The sequence below is a fragment of the Perissodus microlepis genome, chromosome 3 (assembly GCF_051167445.1).
Source record: "Perissodus microlepis isolate ML-2025 ecotype Zambia chromosome 3, ASM5116744v1, whole genome shotgun sequence".
NCBI lineage: Eukaryota > Metazoa > Chordata > Actinopteri > Cichliformes > Cichlidae > Perissodus > Perissodus microlepis.
In genome coordinates, this window is record NC_140463.1 from 52,057,656 (window position 1) to 52,081,727 (window position 24,072).

General features: G+C 41.5%; 1 protein-coding gene across 1 annotated transcript; it reads right to left on the reverse strand.

The window, feature by feature from the left end:
* Positions 1–1,674: 1,674 nt before the first annotated feature.
* LOC146391917 (protein NLRC3-like) lies at positions 1,675–23,612 on the reverse strand. Its single transcript, XM_084915690.1, has 10 exons — positions 23,515–23,612; positions 17,848–17,983; positions 16,460–16,538; positions 15,831–16,059; positions 13,919–15,689; positions 13,677–13,850; positions 5,328–5,501; positions 4,987–5,142; positions 3,136–3,182; positions 1,675–2,974 (listed from the first exon to the last, which is right to left on the reverse strand). The coding sequence occupies exons 2-10, from the start codon at positions 17,955–17,957 to the stop codon at positions 2,388–2,390; spliced, it is 3,327 nt and encodes a 1,108-aa protein (XP_084771816.1). The 5' UTR covers positions 17,958–17,983; positions 23,515–23,612; the 3' UTR covers positions 1,675–2,387.
* Positions 23,613–24,072: the final 460 nt, after the last annotated feature.

Consider the following 24,072-nt stretch of genomic DNA (forward strand, 5'->3'; position numbering starts at 1 on the left):
AAAATTAATGATGGCATCTTTAGACCAGTCACTCTTTAAGGACACACAGCTGGGTGGAGGTCCAGGTGGGTTCCTGTGAATAATGATGGAGCAGTGATGTGAGTGCTGAGCTGTGACATGGAGAAGAGTCATGGACAGTTAGAGATGGTCATCTCACCTCTGAGCTTTGGTCTGGCTCTCATGTTCCCCACACAGAGTGGTTTTAGAGGTGAAGATATGTTTTTATTGTAGAAAGATGAACCAAATTTAGTTTGACTCTCTGACAAACGATGGCAAGATAAAAGTAGTTTGTTAAAAAAAGACACAAAAATGGTAACAATGAAAACAAATACAAACAACAGCATATCCTGATATGAGGCTCACAGATCAGGATCAATACAATACGTAGCAACCGACATTGATGTTGCCATGGTGACCGCTGCCATATATAGTATTTCTGTTACCTCACTTGTCTTAAACATCAACGCTGGCTGTTTTTCATTTTACTAATGAGTCCACTCTCTTCCCACACTTTCGTCTCTTCCTCGTGTTTGAGCTCCTCTCAGAGAGGATTTAAGAAAGAGCTTTGATGATGGCTGTAGCTCAGGAGCTAGAGCAAGGCATCTAATGATCAGAAGGTTGGTGGTTCAATCCCTGACTGCTCCAGTTGGCACACAAAGTATCCTTGAGCAAGACACTAACCCTCTCCGATGCATCCATCACAGTATGAACGTGTTAAACAAGAATCAGTCCATTCACCATGGAAATATCAAAGTAGAAAGTGATGTCAGTTATGATTGGCTGCACAGCGGGATCACATGACCAGGTGAGTGGTACAAATAACAGGAAGCTTCTCTTGTGGCTTTAACCCTCTGGGGTCGCTGGATGCGCCGGCGTCAAAATCACATGACCAATTTAAGAGGACACAGCTACAAGATGCAGCACGTCAGAGTCTCCATTTCAACTTGGGTCGAAAGTGCGGACTTCAAACTGTATACCAGTTTTTGAATTGTGTCGATGGGCCACGTAAAACCAGAGTTATGATAAAAAATACACGTGATGTTTTTTTCTGAACAAAACAGTGGTGTTTACAGCGGGAAGGACGGTAAAAACTGCGTTTTCTACAGACACAGCAAACACTCTCCGCTTGCGAGTGAAAAAAGAAAAAACACCACTTCCCTATTGGTGTTAGAGTTTACCATGTCAGCCAATCAAAAAAATGATATGGCAACATGTGACATTTGGTTGTTTAGGGAGAAGGGGAAGTTTTTAGGAGTGACACCCGCGAAGGAAAGCGGGCGAGCGAAAGACAGAGAGAGCGAGTTTTCATATGTGAGACATTAGTGACGTTTAGCGTGTTTGGAGGCTGTAGTTAGTTTGTTGTGTAGTTATTGTCTTGTATTATGTGTCAGTTAGACTCCTGAATTTCATATTTGCTCTAAAAAAGCGATAAAAGGCAGATTCCAGTGTAAACGCTGTTACCACATGGAAAACTGGACTGATGCACCTCCTGCTGTCAGACCTGCAGGGTTTAGGCCTTTAGTGTTCTCCTCTGTCTTATACTGAACACAAACTACATTTTTTGGACTGGCACAAATAATTTGTGTGCCTTCTTATTTGATGCAGAACACCTGATTGTTCTGTAAATAGATTTAAATGGTTATATAAAAAATGCCTGAGGCCTTGGCTGCATCTTTAGGTAAATAGTACCATATAACTTTGTTGTTTGCAAAACTTGTGCATAATTTTTAGAAATGTACAATTTCTATTTGCATTTCAAGTTATGAAAATGATTCGTTAAACATGTTTGTGGGTTTTACAGTAAAAAATATAACTTTTTTCTACTCGGATTTTGAATTTTTTGTCTGAATTTAGATCAACTGTGCTAATATAGTATACCAAAATGGAAAAATAACTCAAATTTCAGATGTTTGAGGTTGTGGTGAAAATAATGATACCAAACAAGGCAAGAAAAACATATTTTAAAGGTGAAATATAGAGGTAAAATCAAAAGTAGTCAAAAACAGCCAATTATACCCTGGACCCCAGAGGGTTAATAATCGTTTGAATTGATAACTTGTGATTTACAGACTGTTCTTTATCTTTTCATTGTCGCCTGAAACACAGAAAAATATCAATGTTGGAAAATATGACATTTATATCTAGTTTCTAAAGGATGGTTTAATTCTCCAAAGGCCACCACAGACAGGACAAAGTTATTTCATCATTATAATGCACAAAAACAAAAATCAGGATGAGCCCTGCTGCTCACCAAACTTGTGTTGAATAATAATTTGTGAATCATTTAGTTTAAAACATCAACTGACTGAATCCATGAATCTCATCATGTGTTTCAGAGTGAAAGACACAGACATGTACAGACTGAACTGTTTCTCTAACAGGTAAGACTAACTACATAGAGTCACTGACCCAGAGCGAAATAATAGTCTTTTGAAAGGACGGCCATATAAGTCTACACCTTTTCGAGCCCAGAATCCAAATCCAGGATTAAGAGGTTCAGTGAATGTGGTGTTGAAGGTGTGGAGGTGGATCAGAGAGTCAGAGGAGACTCTGTAGAAGGACAGAGTGCCAGCAGGACAGTCCACATACACTGCTACTCTGTTAGAGACAGAGGAGGAGGAGGAGGAGGAGGAGATTAGTGTACCCCTGTTATTGTGCCACACAGAGAAATAATGATCAGAACAGCAAAGACTCCAGGACTGATCATTTCTACCAAACACACACTCATCACTCCTTCCTTTTCTTTTGATTCCTCTGTAACTCACTGATATCCAAGCCCCTCTTGTCCACTCGACCTCCCAGTAACAGCGACCTTTCAGATCTTCTCTACACAGCAGCTGATGATAATCACCACCAAATCTGTCTGGATGATCAGGATATGACTGAAACCTTGTATGTGTCACCTTCCTGTTGTTGTCAGACAGTTGGAGCTTTGTGTGTATTGTGTTTGTGTCGATTGTGAGTTGACAGGAATCTGATGGAGAGAACAAACACAATCCAGCTGCAGTTATTGATCCATCATCTGTTCATTGATTGACCCTTTGATGATGACTCCTGACATCAGAGATGTGAATGACGAAGATGGTTGAATGTGTGCTGCTTTGTTTTCATGAATCCCATTAAAAACACACTTACACTTCCTCAGACCTGGTCTCAACCATCGGACTCCAGCAGGCTCCACCCTGAAAGGAGGAGGGGGGTCAGAGCAGCACAGTCAGCATGCACACATGGACATTACATGGCTCTCATACACACACTGTTACACACTGATAAAGGAACAGTCCAACATTTTGACACATAAATGTTTAAACTTCAAAAGAGCAAAACTCATAATCACATCACATTTAATCTCCTTTATTAAGCACGATGTCCAAGGAGCATTGACATGTGCCACAGTCAAGGTTCAACACACTGTGACATTCATGCTGTCAGGGAGTGGGTGCATATTAAATGTAAAGACTGGGACTGGCTACAAAAACTGATTCAGTACAGGTAGAGTGCAGCAGCCAGTGCATCACATATTTTGAGCTAATGCAGCGGTCATCACACCACATACTGCTTTCTATGTAAAGGAGCCTTCATTCTCAGATTAGGGCTGTTTGTGACCATAAAGTCTGTCTCACAAGGGCAGCCACTGGTCCAGGCCAGGATGCCTCCACAGTGGGATGTCTGAGGGTGCAGACATGGGTGAAGTTAGGACCAGGTGCCAGTGGACCTGTGTACCTCTGGAGGTAGGAGTTATCGTTTCACTCCACCAAAAGCAGGAGAGAAAGACAATTATTAATAATCCTTCTTATTATTAAATTATCTGTAGAGCAAATTTGTTGAAGGTAAACAAACAAATGATGGAAACAGCATCAACCAATTACAATGTTTCACTCTTGCAGGAGGAGGTTGTGGTTTGATGCATGTGATGAATATATTTATGTATATATTTATTTATTATTCTTCTAATAGGAAAATTATCTTTTATTTTTGTATATTTATACTAACATAAGTGCATTTAAAGGCTCGTCATCTTGATTTATTTATTCAGAAATGATATCAAACAATAATACAGGGAAACCCTGAATTAAATGACACAATTCTTGGTCATTGATGGTTACAGCTAACAGTGTCTCTGGGACCACTTTTGACAGCATTTGACTGAAGTGCTGGTTGGCTGCAGGGCCACCATGAAGGCTCTTTCTGGAGCTCTCAGTGCTGCAACACATATCCTGCAGTGCAGGCTGCAGGGTAACAGGACCAGTGGTTGTTAATGCTACATCCACTTTACAGTCAAAAACACCCACTAGTCTGGGCCTAACACCCAACCGGTGACCCGGTTTCCCCGACCAGCTCCATCCCTTTGTTTCTTAATCTCTTCTTTCTGTTGGAATGATTATTTCTTATTATAATTATAATTTCAAGGTTGATCGACCAAAGTTAATTCACTTTGACTGCATTCTATTTTTCTGTTGTTTTCTACTAACTATTATCACAAAGTCCAGAAGATCAATTTGATATTTTAGCACAAACAAGTTTCAGTAGCAAACGCTCAGAAGCAGCAAACTAGCAGTGCAAAATAGCCCATTTTAGTAGGCGGCCAGTTAAGTTTAGTGACCTAGTAATCCATTTACTTTTAATAATGTTTTTCTAAGCTGGGGAAACAACTTCCCCCTAATTCTAGTTTATGCTGGGCCAGGCTAAACATGTCCTGGACATGGTCTCTGCACACAGAGAAAACTTAAAATAAATAAAGAGAGTGAAAATGTCAGTTCCTTTCCAGAGATCAGTTTGAACAGGCTGCACCGTTGTTGCTGACAGAGATTTTGTCCTTTGAGACCCCATACAGACATCTACTGTTTATGTTAGACCAGAATGGGAAAAATGTTCCTATATGTGTGATTGTTCAAATAACACTGGTTTCCAGCATTAAGTAGTCAGGCAGAGCCAGTTTCCTCATCTATCAGACACTGTTTGTGGCTGTAACGGCCATCAACATACCTCAGAGTGTCCAGTCTTAGCTGCTCAAGCATCTTCACTCCTGCCTCTCCTGGGTTATTGTAGCTCAGGTCCAGCTCTTTCAGATGGGAAGAACTGGAGCTAAAAGCTGAGACCAGAGACTTGCAACCTTCCTCTGTGATCAGGCAGCCTGACAGCCTGCAGACATGACAAATACTCTTAGAGAAGAGAAAAATAGCTAAATGCAAACAGGAAATTGCAGCCAAAAATGGATTTAAAAAATTACATGACTGAAACAGGAGTTAAAAATAGTCATTAGTCAATCTAAACCTTAGATTGTAAACCTCTAAACCTCATCTACTGAACATTTTAAGAACGCTGACCTGAGTGTTTCCAGTTCACAATATGGACTTTTCAGTCCAGAAGACAAAACTTTCACTCCAGAGTCCTTCAGGTCATTGTTACTCAGGTCAAGCTGTGTCAAACTAGAGGGCTGGGAGCTGAGTAGTGAAGACAGAGTTTCACAGCTTCCCTCTGAGAGATTACAGACACTCAATCTGAAGAGACAATAAAGAGAAAAATAATAATGTTAAACTTTCTGGTCTGAACCTTTGAAAAATACATGATCTAGATAAAATATCATCTCTATAGAGGTTAAATCATGTGGAGGGTAAATTAATCATCAATAATTAATCAATTAGTCATCATTAAATTGTTTATTAAATGTCATTAATGAATTACAGTAAAGTGTGCGTGTTAGTCCCCATAGGGAAATAGTTCCTCTGCATTCACCCCCCTCCCCTCCCCATTCACCCAGTGAAGCAGTGGGCAGCCACCAATGCAGCGCCCGGGGAGCAGTGTGTAGGGACGGTACCTTGCTCAGGGGTACCTCAGGGTAGCCGTTCAGTGGAGTCGAACCCCCGACCTTCTGATCATGGGGCCGCCACTCTACCTACTGAGCTATCCCTGCCCCCCGGTTCAAAATACTTCCATCCATTCGCTTCCGCTTATCCTTTTCAGGGTCGCAGGCGGTGCTGGAGCCTATACCAGCCATCATAGGGCGAGAGGCGGGGTACACCCTTGACAGGTCGCCAGTCTGTCAGAGGGCTAACACATAGAGACAGACAACCATTCCCGTTCACATTCACTCACAGATTCCCATCTATGGGCAATTTGGATTAATCAATTAACCTATCCCCACAAACTGCATGACTTGGACGGTGGGAGGAAGCCGGAGTACCCAGAGGGAACAACGATCCTAACAAATAATATTGCAGTGGTTGGAGATGAAACTTTGCTGACATGTAGTAAATGGACTGATTCCTATATATAGTGCTTTTCTACCTTCCTGGAGTTCTCAAAGTGCTCTATACAACAGGCCTCATTCACACAAGCACTTCTAAACACAAGTGCAAACTACCCGGAGGGAACCCACGCAAACACGAGAACATGAAAACTCCACACAGAAAGACCCCCGGCCCAGTTCTTAAGTTCAAAATACTTAATAAATTAAATATATACATAATTGATTTAATGCCAATAATTTAATTTAAAACATTTCAAATAAATTAATTACAAATTTAATGATTTTTAAATATATTTAATTAATCACTCATTGAAACATTTAATTAATTATTTAAGAATCTATTTATTTAATTCATTTTTGCACTTCTAGCCCTGCAGCTGTGCATGTGCTTACATATCCGCTGGTATGTATCCTACAGGTATTCTCACAGCAGTGCTGCTGAACATTAAATGACCAGCAGATGTCAGTTCTTCCAAATAAGCAGTTAAACTTCGTGTGATCTGCCTTTGGGCGAAGCAAATGGCCGGAAAAATTGGACATATTCACAGAGCTTTACCACACCATTCAATTCAATTCAATTCAATTTTATTTATATAGCGCCAAATCACAACAAAAGTCGCCTCAAGGCGCTTCATAGATACAGAGAAAAACCCAACAATCATATGACCCCCTATGAGCAAGCACTTTGGCGACAGTGGGAAGGAAAAACTCCCTTTTAACAGGAAGAAACCTCCGGCAGAACCAGGCTCAGGGAGGGGCGGCCATCTGCTGCGACCGGTTGGGGTGAGAGAAGGAAGACAGGATAAAAGACATGCTGTGGAAGAGAGACAGAGGTTAATAACAGATATGATTCAATGCAGAGAGGTCTATTAATACATAGTGAGTGAGAAAGGAAAAACTCAATGCATCATGGGAATCCCCCGGCAGCCTACGTCTATTGCAGCATAACTAAGGGAGGATTCAGGGTCACCTGGTCCAGCCCTAACTATATGCTTTAGCAAAAAGGAAAGTTTGAAGCCTAATCTTAAAAGTAGAGATTGTGTCTGTCTCCCGAATCCAAACTGGAAGCTGGTTCCACAGAAGAGGGGCCTGAAAACTGAAGGCTCTGCCTCCCATTCTACTTTTAAATACTCTAGGAACAACAAGTAGGCCTGCAGAGCGAGAGCGAAGTGCTCTAATAGGGTGATATGGTACTACAAGGTCATTAAGATAAGATGGGGCCTGATTATTTAAGACCTCGTATGTGAGGAGCAGGATTTTGAATTCAATTCTGGATTTAACAGGAAGCCAATGAAGGGAAGCCAAAACAGGAGAAATATGCTCTCTCCTTCTAGTCCCTGTCAGGACTCTTGCTGCAGCATTTTGGATTAGCTGAAGGCTTTTCAGTGAGTTTTTTGGACATCCTGATAATAATGAATTACAGTAGTCCAGCCTGGAAGTAATAAATGCATGAACTAGTTTTTCAGCGTCACTCTGAGACAGGATATTTCTAATTTTAGAGATGTTGCGCAAATGGAAGAAAGCAGTCTTACATATTTGTTTAATATGTGCGTTGAAGGACATGTCCTGGTCAAAAATGACTCCAAGGTTCCTCACAGCGTTACTGGAGGCCAAGGTAATGCCATCCAGAGTATGAATCTGGTTAGATACCATATTTCTAAGATTTTCAGGGCCGAGTACAATAACCTCAGTTTTATCTGAATTAAGAAGCAGAAAGTTAGCGGCCATCCAGGTCTTTATGTCTTTAAGACATTCCTGCAGTTTAACTAATTGGTGTGTGTTATCTGGCTTCATGGACAGATAGAGCTGGGTGTCATCTGCATAGCAGTGAAAGACAACATCCAACCATCACTAGACAACAATGGAATTATTTTAACTAAAACAAATAATCAGAAAGTCTTCTGCCTGGTCTCGTACCTCTGTGTTTCTGCAACAGAAATAATGAGCTGAAAGTTTCCTCACGACACCATGATCAGCTAAAAGGTCCCTCGAGTTTACCTGCATGCATCCCGTTCACCTGTCAGCTGTTTAACACATGCTGCTTATTCAGGAAACACGCCCACATTACCTGGTGACAGTCACAGTTTAATGCGGGCCGCTGTTTGTCAATATAAGGCGCACCGGATTATAAGGGGCACTGTTGATTTTTGAGAAAATTAAAGGATTTTAAGTTCGTCTTATAGTGCGGAAAAATATGATAGCCTGTTTCCTCAGCGCACAGCTGCTGGAGCTTGTGTTTACTCTCAAAGTGACCGATCTGGGTTGAAAAGGGGATTCAAAAGGAAGGGCAATGGACACTAAGATAACTACAGAATATTTTATAAGTGAACCTGTTGCTTTAATAAGGATTTGCATTAAAATTTGCATTTAAATTAAATAGATTTATTGACAGACTTCAATTAAATTAATATACGTGTGCCACAGTAATTTAGTTCTGCCACTTATCTGCTCAAATGACTGGAAATCTGATATCCAGTCACCAGCACAGCTTACTCACTTACTCACTTGCAGTCACTTACTTTACTGTTTTTGCTCCTGAGTTTAGTTTAGATTAAAGTTGTTAAGATAAGATAAAACTTTATTAATCCCTCGGGTGGGTTCCTCTGGGAAATTCGGTATTTCATAACTGCATAATTTTACTGAAGTTTAATGTCACAGCGGAGCACATGTGGAACTGAATCATTCGCCTGTCTTAATTATCTGATGTTTATATGTGTTAAACTTTTTTAATCTTTAATTTTAAATTGAAACTAACATTTAAAAACATTTGGTACAATGTGGAAAGAGGAACAGTTTAAACTTACAGTTACTACAATACTGAAACACCAACATTATCTCTTTTATTAACCCTTTAAGACCTACCATAGAACCAAGTCCGCCAGAGCTTACATTATATTTTTACATGCTGTAGTGCCATTTTTGGGAGCATTTCAAGTTGCTATACATCAATACAACCATTACAGCCTAAATTTTAATAATATGTCTGCATTAAGTGCATAGTAACCACATAAATTGCAAAAAAGTGCAATAAACTACAAAAAAATTGAAAATCGTTTTTGTTTTTTAACATATATTTCTAGTTAGAGAAATTTAAGAGGCTTATCCCTCAAAACTGTAAATACAAAAAAGTTGCACAAAATAGTTTCCCACCACAGGAAATTTATTTTGAGTGTCTTCATAGTTTTATTTTTGAAATACACCAATTTCTATACACTGCAGGAAAAACGAAAATAAATATTATGATGCAAATTTGCAAAAAAAACAGCATGTGCATCAAAATAAACTATTTCCAGCAGTGCAATATGAGTCCTAAGCATCCCAGAAACGACACAGAAAGTCATAAATTCAAAGATAACTTTTAAAAACACCAGTATAAGCTCATGAGGCCTTGATGGTAAAAAACTATATTTCCACGAAAATGACGTCACTTCCGGTTTCGGGCAGGTCATGGCGGACATGCGATAGTTCGCGCTGATGGACTAGGAAGTGTTACGAACAGCTGATCGGATCGGCAAAGCATGTTTCTGGAATATTATGTTTTTGTTGCTGCAAGTGCTTTTTATGCAGTTTTTGCAAAGCTTTATGTGGAAGGAAACTGTGACCGAGGACAAGCTGATGGCGTAAGATGTAAGTACAACTCCTCTGGTTTCATATGCAAAAAAAATTTTTGCTCTAGCTTATGTGGTTGCAGTGCTACCGGGATTTAAAAATAGTTACGCAAAACGGAGCGTGCCCGCTCTGACCGGTTTTAAAGGGTTAAAACATGCATATACACGGGTCACACTGCTTATTGAAAACCCCCCAACAAAGATCAGATCTTAATCAGATTTATTTTAGAATACAGTTTAATAATATTTTTATAAAGGCAGTTTAATAATTTCTGGAGCAAGCTGAACAGCAGTCTTCACTATCTACAAACAGCATGAAAATGCTGTGGTGAAAATGCTCTCTTTCCTCCTTAACCATCTTTTTAATGTTAGTTTTAATTTAATGCTTGTTTCAGACGCACAGTCTTAACTTAAAGTAACCATGGTCAGACTTGATTGAAGTAACTCAGGTCAGCCTTTCATAAACCGAAAACTCACAGCTGCCAACTCTAGTTTATGGCTAAACTCGGTTTGTTGAACTTGTGCCTTGAAAAAGGGTCCTGTTTGTCCCTCATGTTTTTGGATTTTTGTTTTCACATTTTTTTTTTTTTTTTTTTTTTTGTGTCCCGTTTGGATCTTTAGCCATCAGAATTGTTGTCTTAAGGCCAAGAAAGATGCCAAGCGGATTTATTTTACCAAGTGGATCATCGTGGCCTTGCCATATTGGTCCATTTGATTGACCTTTATTATAATTATGAATTTGTTTTATTTTCGGTTGCTACAAACGGGACAGACATGACTGGGGGATAGGACAGGGAGAAAGAATGAAAGAAAGAGAGGGAGAGAAAGAAAGCCAAAGGGGAGAAGAGACGGTGAGAAGGGGGGGAAGAAAGAAAAAAAACAAACAAACAAACAAAACACCTGGATCACCTGTATGGAGAAAAAAAAAACAGAAGAGAAAGCAAACAACAAAGAGCAACATAATAAAAAAAACAGCACCATCACAATAAACTAGCTAGCAGTAGATAACAGTAGATACTAAATATTAAACGATATTGTGCAGCACGCAAGATAGACAGTGCACAATGTGCTTTGAGGCAGCAGCCAAGAAAGGTGTAGTCCACGTCTGTGAACACCCGTGTGTACACCTGTGTGCACACCTGTGTGGATCAGCATGCTTGTATTCCAAAGGTTTCTCCATGTAACGATCTGCTAGGGAGTGTGGGGAGCCATAGCCCCGTCCACCAGGGTATGAAGCAGGTATGGAGGAGATCCAGGCCCCAGATATCCAGAGGCCCCAGAGTACAAGGACCCGAGGAGGACCACCAAAGGGGGGGGGAACCGTGTCACCCTCCTGGGAAGAGCTGAGTAGAGCCCCAAACAAGAGGTCACCCCGCAGCTACGGAGCAGAGGCCAGAGGGGGTTGCAGTGGCGTGCCCGCGGGCTCCGCCGGCAGCCAGCTGTGCCAGAGAGGACCGAGCTTCAGGCCCAGAGGCCAGAGGCCTGAGGTTATCCCACCCCCCGGAAGGAGCCCAGCCGGGCCACAGGCGCCCGGCCCCGCCAATCGGCCACCAGGAGTGAGCCGGTACATACATGAGCGCCCAGCCCTAGACGACAAGGACCACCAACACACCAACGTCTGAGTGCATCAGCCACCGGCAGGGAGTGTGGTGAGGGGAGATAGGCCTCCGTACTTTAGAGGGCCTGAGATGTTCCCAGAGAGGTTGAGTCTAAGACCCAACCTGACATATAGACACAGACGAACAGGCACACGCGGACACAGACGTGCATTCCCACCCCCATATGCACAACCAAATACTCGGCACTCACCCAACGTGTAGACAGACACAAATAGACACTGCACAGACAGTCGCACTCCCCAAACATACTCTATATCCCAGGTCCAGGTACCCCCGCCCCCAGAGGGGCAAGCCGCACCTAGACCCAGGAGATGTAACCCTTCTCTCTGGGGCGGAGGCAAGCGGACCACCTCCTTATCTGCAGTAGCAGGGAGGCCCCGCATCCCAGACCCCAGTCTGACGGCCAGCACCTCCTCCCAGCCCCCCAGCCCTGACGGCTAACAGAACCGGGGTGAGTGAAGACCTCAAACCTCCCTACGCCGGCTCATATGTAGTGTTGCTGTGTGCTGTTCTAAAGTGCACTGGGGCTGAGCCCCCCTGCACCCACCCGCCCACTGCTCCGGCGACACAACAGCCAGGACCCAAGCCCCCAAGGCCCGGCCAGCACCCCAGACCGGGGGGCGGAGCACCCCCAAACCCCCAAGCCTCCACGCCCGTCCCGGACCCTCCCAGGGGCAGCCAGGCTACCAGGCCAGTAACCAACCTCCGCCAGCACCCTCCCTGTTTTCACATTTTAGACTTTGCTTCTATTTGGACTTTTTATCAGTAATACGTGCTTACGTTTTGCTGGAACACTTGAAACTAACATAAATACATAACTCGAGAGGTGATAGTCAGCAGGGGTTTACAAGTTGTGTGTCGCGTTGACAGTGGTTTGCAAGCTCGACCACTCGCAAGGTGAGCTGGCGACATCACTGAAATCATCAGAGATGATTAGATTCATTTTGACAAAGTGAGCAGATATTGAAAGATTATGCCACTACATCCTTGACTGTAAAATATTAAAGTGTATTTGGTGACACACAAAAAAGGGTAAAGTTTAAGTATAGTTTGGGTCGACACATGTCCAAACCCTGGTGTGTAGGCCTACTTAGTTTTGAGAAATTGTCACGGGACCAGGGTCTGGGTGACCCAGGGCCAGTAAGAAGTTATGGACATGTGTGTTTTGGGTGCTGCTGTCTCCTGTTTCCATGTTTCTGTATCTAGGTGTGTGTGTGTGTGTCAGCCAGGAGTCTGGCCACACCTGCGGAGGAGAATTACTCACACCTGCAGCTGATCAAGCCTCGTCAGAGGAGCTACTTAGGAGTGTGGTGGAGCTCTCTCCGATGCTGGATCATTGCGTAACTTCACGTTAGTCTCTTGGCGAGTTAGTTAAGGTTAGTCTGCCGCATTGTGGTGTTTCTGACGGCTGCCTCTTTGTTATTCCCCAGGAGGAGTGTGGAGACGAGAGGGCAGCGAGCACGGGGTGCTCAGACACTGAGCAGCGGAGACAAAGAACACTAACAAAGCAATGGTTTTGACTTGAGCAGCATTAACCCCGCCCCCTGACTTTGATGGGTGAAGCTGACAAATAAATAATTAAATAAATATACATGCAACTATAACTGATGACATAAAAATTAGGATTTCTTAAGCTAAAGCCAAAGTGCTGACTCATTTTGCATGTTACTCTCAAATGTTTTCCCAAATAACAATAACATAACGTTAGCCACAAGAGGGCAGAAGCATTGATACAAGTCGCATGTATATAAAGGTACAGTGATTATATTACAGTGATTTTGACAATAACAAAACAGAAGTTTAAAGAAGTGTGTTTTTCCATGACAGATCTACCAACCAATCACAAGTATTTTCTCTTGGTAGTTTTTTCCCTGAAGTTCCTCATTTTGAGAGTTGAATAACTTGACCAGATCTCTGTCAAACCCCACTGTTGCAGTTTATCTATCCTGCCCTGTAGTTATTTATCTGTTCATTTCTGACACTTTCTCAACTTCTTGCACAAGCAAATGTAGACTGTTAGCAGCTGATAGCATAACTACTGTAAATCAATGAGATTTAACTGACTAAAAATCTGGTTTTAAATGGTTTTAGACAAAACCCCTTTGAAAGAGATTTCAAAGTAAGGATATGTCAGTATAAAAATAAATGTAGCGTTTAAGTTGCAAATTTCAAGTCAAGTCACAAACAACAATATCTGACCTGAGTGTTTCCAGTTTCCAGTTTCCAGTCTCCAGTCCAGAAAACAGTATTGTCAAACCTGAATCCTGAAGGTTGTTGTTACTCAGGTCTAGAGCTCTGAGCTCACAGTCTTCTAGTTGAAGAGAGGAGGACAGAGCTTCACATGCTCTCTCTGACAGGTTACAGCTATTCAGCCTAAGAAAGACATAAATCATCATAAATAAAATTACGATAAATTAAATAATAAAAACTTTATAACTTACAGAGCTTTTTTAGAGGCTTTGACCACTGGCAGCAGCCTCAGAAGAGCCTCCTCTGAAGCAGAATATTTCTTCAGGTCAAACACATCCAGATCGTTTTCTGATGACAGTAAGATGAAGACCAGAGCTGACCACTGAGCAGGAGACAGTTTATCTGTGGAGAGACTTCCTGATCTCAGGGACTGTTGGATCTCCTCCACTAGAGAACTATCATTCAGTTCATTCAGACAGTGGAACAGATTGATGCTTTTCTCTGCAGACAGATTCTCACTGAGCTTCTCCTTGATGTACTGAACTACTTCATGATTTGTCTTTGAGCTACTTCCTGTTTGTGTCATCAGGCCTTGCAAACGAGTTTGATTAGTCTTCAGACCCAAGAGAAAACGAAGGAACAAGTCCAGGTGTCCATTGGGGCTCTGTAAAGCCTTGTCCACAGCACTCTGATAAAAGTATTTCTCTGTCTGAGAGCTTGTTTGTTGTTCTTCCAGCAGATTGAGTCCAGAATTGATGAAGGGGAGATGGACATGAAGAGCAGCCAGAAACTCCTGAACACTCAAATGGACAAAGCAGAACACCTTGTTCTGGTACAGTTGTTTCTCCTCTTTAAAGATCTGTGTGAACACTCCTGAGTACACTGAGGCTGCTCTGATATCGATGCCACACTCTGTCAGGTCTGGTTCATAGAAGATCAGGTTTCCTTTCTGCAGCTGATCAAAAGCCAGTTTTCCCAGAGACTCAATCATCTTCCTGCTCTCTGGACTCCAGTGTGGATCTGTCCCAGCTCCTCCATCATATTTGATCCTCTTGACTTTGGCCTGAACCACCAGGAAGTGGATGTACATCTCAGTCAGGGTCTTGGGCAGCTCTCCTCCCTCTCTGGTTTCCAGCACATCCTCCAGAACTGTAGCAGTGATCCAGCAGAAGACTGGGATGTGACACATGATGTGGAGGCTTCGAGCTTTCTTGATGTGGGAGATGATCCTGCTGGCCTGCTCCTCATCTCTGAATCTCTTCCTGAAGTACTCCTCCTTCTGTGGGTCAGTGAACCCTCTGACCTCTGTCACCATGTCGACACACTGAGGAGGGATCTGATTGGCTGCTGCAGGTCGTGTTGTAATCCAAAGGTGAGCAGAAGGGAGCAGGTTCCCTCTGATGAGGTTTGTCAGCAGCTCATCCAATGAGGTGGACTTTCTGGTTTCAGTCAGGATTTTAGTTTTGTTGAAGTCCAAATTAAGTCGACACTCATCCAGACCATCAAGTATGAACACAACCTGGAAGTCTTCAAGCCTGCAGATTCCTGATTCGTTAGTTTGATTAAAGAAGTGATGAACAAGTTCCACCAAGCTGAACTTTTCCTCTTTCAGCACATTCAGCTCTCTGAAAGTGAATGGAAATATGAACTGGATGTCCTGGTTGGCTTTGTCTTCAGCCCAGTCCAGGCTGTATTTCTGTGTTAAGACTGTTTTCCCAATGCCAGCCACTCCCTTTGTCAGCACTGTTCTGATTGGTTCATCTCTTCCAGGTGAGGCTTTAAAGATGTCTTCTTGTCTGATTGTTGTTTCTGGTCTGTCTGGTTTCCTGGATGCTGTTTCAATCTGTCTGACCTCATGTTCATCATTGACCTCTGCAGTCCCTCCCTCTGTGATGTAGAGCTCTGTGTAGATCTGATTCAGGAGGGTTGGGCTTCCTGCTTTAGCGATCCCCTCAAAAACACACTGGAACTTCTTCTTCAGTTGGGCTTTAAGTTCACGTTCACAGAGTGGAGCAAATATTTCTGAAAATAAAAAATTCAGAAAAAAATATTATACAATAAATATCATAGCCTTTCAGTACCCTGAAAGGATGAATGTCTATTGGTCCATTTCTTGAGGTATTAGGAAAGATCAATATTCAGTCTTTAGAGAAATTCTCTTACTGCTCTGCAGATGGTCAGCCATCTCATGCTGCTTAAGTCTCCTCAAGAAGTGGAGTGTGATCTTCAGAAATGCTTCTCTGCAGCTCTTTCTTTCATCTTCATCCTCACCTTCAAACATCTCCTCATCTTCCATCTGGCTCTTTAAAGTTTCTGGGTGATCTGGACTCAGAACCTTCTGGATCTTCTTCAGCTCATTCTTCACAAACATGGTGATGTTGTCCTCCAGCCGCTGGAAAAGAAGACTATATGAATTACCCAGTGGTAAATGGACTGGTTCCTATATAGCTCTCTTTGATTCTCTGTGCACACAAAGCATTTTATACAACATGCCTCATTCAACCAAGCACATTGTTCTATGCTTAAATACTTTCTTTCACACTCTGATGGATGCATCAGAGGGCAGCTTGGGTTTAGTACGTTACCCAGTACATTTGCCAGCCAGGGTTTGATTCACAAACCTTCTGAGTAGTAGCTGACCTGCTCACCTCCTGAGCTACAGTCACCCCAATCTGACTGAAATCATGGAGCCCAAACTCTGATTTATGTTGGACACACTGACAATCATCTGGTCCACAAAGTGCAGCATAGAGGTGACTGAAAAGAACAAATGTAAACGTAGTACTACAAACCATAACCACAGAGTCCAGGTGTGTTTGATGTTGCTGTGCAGACTGACCAGTGGAAACCTCTGCTCTCTCCTGGTCCACTCTGTGGAGGAGTAATGTATAATTAGCTCATGTTATGTCTGTCCACACACAGACACAAGCTAAAGGTCCATGAAGTGATGTTTGGATGGGTTCAGTCAATCAGATGACTGTCATGGTGAAGCTTTGCTAGTCCTAGTGATCCCACTGAGAATTAACAACTCAGTTTCCAGATGTCTGTAGTTTTCTGCTCAGTTTCTTTAGTCCCAACAGCTCTTACCATCTCCTGCATAAAGCTTTCCCTCCATGCTCAGATGCCCTGGAACAAGGTGCTCTCTTTATATCAGTGAGTGGTTTAAAGTGACAACTTGCAGTGCTCGCCAAACTTTGTGTCAGCAAAAGTTCTACTGTTTCTTACATTTATTACATTTATTACATTTTTACACACACAAATCAATGAACGCAAAAACATAAACTTTTCAGATATTTTGTTTTACAATGTTACAAAACTCAGTTCACAACTACACAGTCTGATTTACAAGTACAAAATATTTATGACCACAGTTTGAGCCGATGTATGTCCCGAGTCTGTGGACTCAGTAGTTTTGTTTTGATTGTTATTGTCTTTTGTTACAATTTCATTCTGATTAAGATTTTCTAGTTCTGAGGTTTTGGTTTCTGTGTTCCCTCTGTACTGTGTTAGTATTGTGTCTCTGTGTTCACTTCCTGTTTCATTTTGACAGTGCCATGTCCTACGTTAGTGTGTCTACTTTTGCTTCAATAATTGATCAATGATCAATGATCAATAATTTTTTCAGTAGAGGTTATCTTAGCTTCTGCACAGTCCATCTCCACTGCCCTTCAGAGAAACAATTTCAACTAGATGCTGTTACACATGGCCGTAGTCTCAGCTTTCATGCGAATGCTTCTTCTGCTTGCCGTAATGTTGAACAGCCCATTTGAGGGTTATCCTCTCTGTGAACCAGATGCTTGATTTCACACAGAGGTCCACCAACTCAATTTGATCAGTTATGGAACGATTTACCTCGACAGGCTCCTTCACTCGCTGCTTTTAAACCTCCTTTAAAACACACTTTTACTCCCTGACCTTTGACCCAGTGTGACATGTTGACTCACTACCTCAGACAGCTTCAAAATAGTCTTTTTGTTTTTTGGTGCTGCCTAAAAGAACCGTAAAATATCTGTCCTATATACAGTTATGTTCATATATTTTTGTACTACATCAGGAAACTCAAAAATATAGTTTGTAATATTTTAATCCTTATTTTTAAAACTGTTTTTGTCATTTTTCTTCTCCCATTGCATCAAAAATCATTATTTACACTAAATAAATGAGTCAGCAGCTCTCTTACATTGTTGCTGCAGGTTCATTACTGAAGTCTAGAGGTGTTCCTTTGGACCAGTCACTCCTCACAGACACACAGCTGGATGCTGCAGATCCTGCTCCATCCTTTTCCTCCATCTTCTTGATGTCAGGGTGGAGTTAGTCTGAGAGGTAAACACACACACTCAGAGGTGCTGTTGTACTGGAAGCATCACACTGACGGGTTTCTAAAGTTCTCATTGATCATTTCATGGAGTTTCTGTGGTAAACACTGTCCTGTGACGTATGTGTTATGGTGAGGGTCATGAGGGCTAACCAGCCCCACTCCTTACTCCTCATATTTCAGCCTGAAGCACAATAACACACTGTTAAAAAAAAACATCCTAAAACAACGGTAATATTCCGGCAGCTGGGGCGCCAAAATACGATCGTGAAATAACAGAAAATAACTCCCCATAAAAATACGGTTATTTCCAGTAATGAAAATACAATTAGTTGCGCTAATTTGACATGGGATCTTGCCTTTTTCAAGTGCCGCTAAACATTAAATCAGGAACATGTTAATGTGATTAAACAATGAAATCATCTATAAATAGGGAAAAAAAACATCTTAAAAAAACGGTAATATTCCGGCAGCTGGGGCGCCAAAATACGACCGTAAAATAACAGAAAATAACTGTCCCATAAAAATACGGTTATTTTCAGTAATGAAAATAGAGTTTGTTGTGCTAATTTGACATGGGATTCTGCCTTTTCCAAGTGCTTTTAGACATTAAATTAGGAACATTTTTACGTGATCAAACAATGAAATTACCTATAAACAAGGTCACTGAATGTGGAAATATGAATCATAATACGTAAATGTACAGAAATATACAGTTAACAGTTGGTTTAAATAATAATTGATTGCATGCCCTGGGACAGACTGACAGAGGCAAGGCTGCCATATCACACCCTCGGCCATCACTAGTAGGCGGTAGGTGAAGAGTCTTCACCACGGACACAACGACGGAGAGTGTCCGAGCCGGGGCGCGAACCGGCAATCTTCTGATCACAAGGCAAACTGCCAACTCTTGAGTCACGAACGCCCTAACTAGCAATGATAATAATACTTATGTGATGTAACACAAGCTTATAGGGATCATGTTATATACTTTTCCATAGCATTACATTTGAATTCAACAGTTCAATCTTTCAAATAACGGACAGATATTTGTGAAATCATGATACATTTGTGAATCTGTATCTAAATATGCATATGTACAGACAGATACATTTAATAATCATGACAATTATGTTGTATTACATTACAGTGATTTAACGTTAATTTACATTTGAAATGTGAAGTCAAAGTCTATTTACGTAACTTTAATGATATTCTAGAAGAACAGAACATTACTGTAAAATGCACAGTAAAATGCCTTCATATTAGGGTTTTTTCCTACGGTCGCAGCCATACCCGCGACCTTGTTGTTATTAGTTCACATTCATTGGCTTGATGCTTAGCGTCATTGTTAAGTCTAATTGTTGAATGTTGCCATTGTGTTTCTTAAATTTGTACAGTCTTAGTTCAAGCAGTAGGATCAAAGCCATTCCTTTGATCCTGACCACCTCTCCAACCACTCTGTGCTGGGGGAGGTTTTATTGTAGATACATCCTATCTGAAAGATCTGTTTCTTTTGATGTAAGCTTCCTGGTTTTACGACCCTTTGGTCAGCAGGAGGTCTGACACACACACACACATTCTCACATAACACACACATTCTCACATAACACACACACACACACATTCTTACAGAAGTTCACACATATACATACAAATGCCTTGTCTTAGGACCATGTGGGCGTGGCTTTGTTCTGACGTGTTTTGTGTGAACTGTCTCTCAATAAAAGGTAGCAGGAGGAGGTCAGATCTGGGGGTCATTTTCGTGGTGGACACAGACAAGGCCTCCCTTGCGCAAATAATCGATCGATCGACTGTCTTGTTTTCTTCATGATGAATAAGTCTCTAGAATTAGCGGGGCTTGTGGAAACACAGACCCAACAGTCATGTTATTTATATTAATTGCAATTACTACCTCTACATTTCTTTTTCAAAATGTATAATTAGCACAGCGTGTCCGTGCAATGTTTTACATTGCGGCATGCAGAGAAATCTTAACAAAGAAGCTCACAGAGAGAGATTGAGCTTGGTATTTAACCCCAAGCTGGTAAGGGGAGCTCTTTATTAAAACACTTGCTGGTGCTACAATGTGCCTCAAGGTTCAACAACAGCACAACAGAAGTCACTCATGGTACAGCACTCTCTCTACAAAACAACAACTGTCAGTGACGCTGCACCACGGCGTAAACACAACATTTAAGATAACAGTTAAAAGTAACGTAACCATAAACAATAAAACAAGAACATCTAAACAGCAGCACATGTCCCAAGGCATGATGGGAGACATTTCTGGATGTATTTTTACAATCTAAATATGCATATGTACAACAAAATATATTTAACAAACAAGTAAATTGTGTTTTATTACATTTACAGTGATGTTATGTTATTTTACATTTGCCGTGTCAGATCACAGTCTACTTATGTAAATGTAATGATATTCTAGAAAAACAGTACACAACTGTAAAATACACAGTAAAATAATTTGACATTACTATTTTTTGGAACAGTGCAGCCTAAACCTAACCAGGAGGCTGTAACCTCAAAGGGACTTCATGGTTAGAAATAAAGGTTCAATGAAATGAAGCAGATCATAAAAACATGAGTTCCAACTTTAAAAGAAGCATCCACACGATGACGGCACAGCAGAGGAGCACTTTCTCTAACACACTGATTCAGTTCCACTGACACAAGGACACACACAGGAAGGCACAAACACACACAAGCCTTTATAAGAAACAACACAATCATCTGCGCTTGACTTGTCAATCCAAGTCCTTAGCCCATGAGCCCGCGGTATCAGACCACAGATATTCCCTTACTTTGAAAAAATAAAGCCAGTTTTCAGAACAGACCTGATGTTTATGCTACAGCCTGTTTACCAATATAATCAATATCAGATATCAGAGCAACAGAAACCTCGGTGATCAGGACGCTGGGACTGAGAACAGGAAGTGGCTCAAACGTCACAGTTTCATAACGTCACCCTGAACTCCACTCACGGAGTTTCTGTCGCCATTGTAGTTTTTAAAGTCCCGTGATAAAGGCGGGTCTTTCTGTGAATCCGCACGCTCATTGGCTAATAACTTGAGATTGACACGTCGTTATCCAATGAGCGTGCGGGAACTTCCGACATAAAGTTGTTTCCTTTGAAAAACCAAAGTCTGATTATTTTTGCCTCCACTGACGGAGTCTGTTGTTCCCGCCACAGAGACACAGTAATGTCAGAGCGGTGTTAACACTCACCCTGCCTCAGCACAGCTCTCACTCTCCTCCTGCTCTCTCACACTAAACGGAGGCTCAGCTAAACTCACTTCCTCTCTACTTACAGGAAACCAGCGCTCAGAGGAGCCGACCGGCCTCACATTTCACCCACAGACATGAACAGTGTGGAATTATTTCATGTCATAAGAAGAAACATATTCATGTTAACACTCACCTGCAAGGGCGTAGATTTGGTTTTGGCATTGGTGGGGACGGATGATTCAACCACCGAACCCTGCCCTGTTTCTTTTGTTCCCCTTTTTGTCTTTGCTTCTTGATAAAAAAGGAGAAGTATACTTGCCTACATATGCTATTCTACCTGCTTTTAAACCATTTAAAATTACAATTCATAGTTTTATATGTGAATTTTGCAAAGAAGAGTGAGCAAATATTTCCACATCAAGATGTGCCATGCTAATAGGTTCCTACCCAAAAAGACTGATTAGAGTGATAAAAGGCAAAGGTGCAGCAACAAAGTATTAGTTTAAGGGTGTGCATATTTGTGCAACCGGGTTATTTTAAGTTTTTTATTTTCACCTGTGATCTTGTGTCACCATTACTCTCTGAGCTTTGTGTTGGTTCTTCTGTCACTTGACAAATAGAACATACGTGACAATAAGAATAAAATGTGTAGCTGCTTCAGTGTTTCTGTCACTTTGTGCAGATCTTGACTCGTCAGTAATGTTTGTAGGCTGAGTGCATTTTTAAAACAATTTGTGCAAACTGCACTACAAGGTGGAATATTTGCAAAATCATGACTACCTCGTTATATTTTGTCTCAAAAATGAACCCTATGAATATGTCAGTGCCATTAGGATTAAATTATTGTGTCACCAACATTTTAACGTTAGACATATAATTTTAACAGCCTCTGTAAACTAATATCCTGGCTGCTCGAGGCTGCCGTTTTCTCTGACAGTTTCAATCAAAATTAGAAATGCTGCTCTGAGACTGAGAGAACTAATAGTGCTGCATGTTGTGCAGTTAGTTTCCAAAACACGTTATTCATGGTTACATACAATTTTAGACTGATGTGGGCCAAAGCCTAGAATAGCCTGTAATGTTATTGTGACGGACACATTTTATGAGTGAACTTGACTTTAAGTGACTTACAGGTTTCTTTGAAAAACACTTTCTTATATCCAGGTTCTTCCTTTTTGCTGCCACCCACCTCTCCTCCTTGCAGGCCCTAGCAGCGCAGGCTTGCCGCTGCTAAAACGAAACAGTAGTGGTGTGCGGATCGATACTGAAATATCGATTCTTCCGATACCAGCAATTTATGTTCTAGAATCGATTCTCATATTATAATATCGATATTTTAGTACTCTGGGGTAAATTTGTAGTTTTTCCATTAAAATGAACGCAGTGGAAAGAAACTATACCATTCGGATCGTCTAATTTGGAAGGAACTACTTCCTCTTACGCCTTTCATAGTCATATGCGAAATACGGCTGTATAAATGTGTCGCAGCCCATGGCGTGCACACTCACAACAATGGCTGAGCGCAAACAGAGTCATGTGTGGACGAGTTTTACCTCCACAAACAGCCCAGACGCGGTTTGTGATATATGTGGCAAGACAGTGAGGTGTTGTGGCAACACCACTGACCTCGTCAAACACCTCGGAGTAAATCACATCACAGAATATGATAAGCTTATGTTGAGGTGAACTGAAGAGGAGGACAGGGACAGGTGCTGCTAGGGCGAGACAGACGTCTCTCGCAGAGTCCTTTAGTGCTGCAGGCAGGCAACATGCTCAAATAGCGCACAACGTCAGATTTTTTTTATTTCTATATGATTATTCTGCATTATTAAGCAATAAAAACAAGTTGTCTGATGTCCTCTAATCATTATGAAGCAATATGGTTATGTTATTATTACAATTACATAATACAATTATATATTGTATTATGAAATGCAATGAAACATTAAGTTTTTGTACAGAGTATCGGTATCGGATCAGTATCACCGATACCACCCTGAATTTTACTTGGTATCGGATCGGAAAGGAAATCAGTGGTATCGCACATCACTACTAAACAGAGCTCCCTGAAAGGCACAGCCAATCACATTGGCCATATTTGTCACATGACGTAGGACTCCAGTAGAGAACGTAATTTAACTCTTTCTGCACCGCTGGGTGAATGAGACGTTGACAGATTGTTTTTTTCTTTCTTTCTATCGGGTTTGTTTTTCTTTTCTCGAAGAGATCAAATTATTGGTGGGGACACGTCCCTTCCGTCCATGCCAAATCTACGTCTTTGCTCACCTGCCTCAGCTCCACCTTCCTCCTCCTGCTGCTCTGAACGGAGGCTCAATACTTTCACTTTCACTGCTCCTCCCTAAACACAGAGGATGCTGGGACTTGTAGTTTTTTCCTTCCGGTGCGGTCTTCCTCTTTGTTTGTTTGTGTTTGTGTTCAAGTTATTTCGATCATGTATATGTCCAGGGCCGGGCAACCCAGTTGTCTTCACCCTTCCCAGTGTGGTGAATTTTTTAGCTCTTTTTGTTGTGTGTGAAATTATTTTTTTAACCATTTGACTTGAATTTGATTTAAGTAGATGCATATTCTTTGTGATATGAACACATGGGAAACAAAAATCATTTATTTTTAGCTCAAAATGACAACATTAACACAATAAAACAGGTCTCTTTCTTAAACAGAAGCCTGTCATGCTTAACTTTTGAGAATCAAAGTAAATCTTTCTTTAAAAGAACTCTGTCCTGCTTAATTTAAAATTATATAAATTAATAGAAAACATCCATCCATCCATTCGCTTCCGCTTATCCTTTTCAGGGTCGCGGGGGGCGCTGGAGCCTATCCCAG